General features: G+C 30.0%; 1 protein-coding gene across 1 annotated transcript in view; it reads right to left on the bottom strand.

Moving 5' to 3' along the window:
* nup107 (nucleoporin 107kDa) overlaps positions 1-754 on the bottom strand; it is a 20,505-nt gene extending 19,751 nt beyond the window's left edge. Inside the window, exon 1 of the mRNA XM_015383914.1 lies at positions 651-754. Coding sequence (XP_015239400.1) covers positions 651-658 — 8 coding nt within the window. The 5' untranslated portion in view covers positions 659-754. The remainder of the gene's footprint in view (positions 1-650) is intronic.
* Between the last annotated feature and the right edge of the window lie 1,158 nt (positions 755-1,912).

Below are 1,912 nucleotides of genomic sequence, written 5' to 3' on the forward strand. Positions count from 1 at the left end.
AAAAAAAGGCTTCCATCCAAACAAATACAGGTTACCAGGATCAGCCTCTGTTATTTTATACAAAATATAACAATCCTACTTAGGTCTGTGTGGATCAACCTCCATTAACACTGCTTAAACTTGTTATAAAGCATCTTTTATGCACTGAGCGCCGGTTGCTTCAGCAACTGCCCAATTACACAGTAGCTCTACTTTTAAAGCAATATCACCAGTGAAGATACCTTGCAAATTCGGTAATTTAGATGAACACCATCGGTCTGAATTCAATTCATATTCCAATGTAATAAAATATATAATATCAGTACCTAAAAGAAATGTAGTTAAGTCGAAACTCAAATTATATAACTATTTGTAGATAAACGTTACTGGTTTTTATTAATAGCAGAGTTTAGTCTTACATTCGTCGTTTCCCTTACTAATGCGAATTATAATAACTTTCTATTTCTAACAGGTAACAGTTTAAATGAAGAATGTCAACAGAAATTAGCGTGTTAGCATTAGCATTCATAATAAGGGGCAGGGTTAGCATTGTTAGCATCATTAGCTCCCCCAGAATTAAACTACAGAGTGAGCAAATAAAAGAGATGAAAGTATAGAACGCAACAAAGTAGAGCTTAAACACTGTTTCAATAAATAAAGGCATAGTTTACCAGTCCATTTTGGAAAACCTGCCAGTTCCCGCTTCACGAGGTTTGGCAGGGATACTTCTTCTCTTTCAGAAACTCCGCAGATTAAAACCCTTCACGACTTCTACCGCCCCCTGCCGTATGCTGTTATATCGCATCCTAGAGAAGTTTGGCAGATATATTTTTCATTTTTCTCATTTCAAAATGTCTCTGTGGGATACAGAAAATTCATAAGATAGAAATCCATTTGGTAGCAAATAATCTTAACTTTTATAAATAATTACTCTTTAACTCCTCAACAGCTAACAGGCAAAAATATGACAAACAGATATTCATATTTTTCGTGATATGATAATTTTTAATAAACTAAATTTTATTTACATTTTTTAGTTTGAGGTTGGCATTTTTACGAGAACAAACGCGTAAATTTACGAGTAAAAACACACAAATTTACGACATTAAAACGTAGAAATATAAGAGAAAAAGTAGCAAATTATTAAGAAAAAACATTTTATAAGAAGCACATTTGCAAGATTTAAACAAATAGATTTGCGGAACAAAGCGAAATTATAATACACATAAAGTATGCTGCATAAAGCACACGCTAATGCATCATTATTTGAAGGCGATGGAATTATTATCCTTATGGAAGTTTTTAAAGTAAACGTGAATCTCGTAAAGTTTGCATGTTTTTTCTTGTAAGTTTTCTACTTTTCTGAGGCAAATTTTTCTTCTGAATTTGCATGTTTATAATCTTGTAAATAAATTTTTTTTCTTGCAAATTTGCCAGTTTATTTCCGTACATTTGCCTTTTGTTTCCTTCTAAATTTGAATGTTTATAATATCGTAAATCTGATTTTTTTTATTGTAAATTTACAAGTTTACTGTCGTAAATTTTCTACTTTTAAGATGCGATTTTTTTCTTCTGAATTTGCATCTTTATAATCTTGTAAATAAATTTTTTTTCTTGCAAATTTGCCAGTTTATTTCCGTACATTTGCCTTTTGTTTCCTTCTAAATTTGAATGTTTATAATATCGTAAATCTGATTTTTTTTATTGTAAATTTACAAGTTTACTGTCGTAAATTTTCTACTTTTAAGATGCGATTTTTTTCTTCTGAATTTGCATGTTTATAATCTTGTAAATTAATTTTTTTTCTTGTAAATTTGCCAATTTATTTCGGTACATTTGCTGCTGGTTTCCTTCTAAATTTGCATGTTTATAATCTTGTAAATTAATTTTTTTTCTTGTAAATTTGCCAATTTATTTCGGTACATTTGCTGCT

This window comes from Cyprinodon variegatus, unplaced genomic scaffold (assembly GCF_000732505.1).
Source record: "Cyprinodon variegatus isolate N-32 unplaced genomic scaffold, C_variegatus-1.0 Scaffold298, whole genome shotgun sequence".
In the NCBI taxonomy this organism is placed as follows: domain Eukaryota; kingdom Metazoa; phylum Chordata; class Actinopteri; order Cyprinodontiformes; family Cyprinodontidae; genus Cyprinodon; species Cyprinodon variegatus.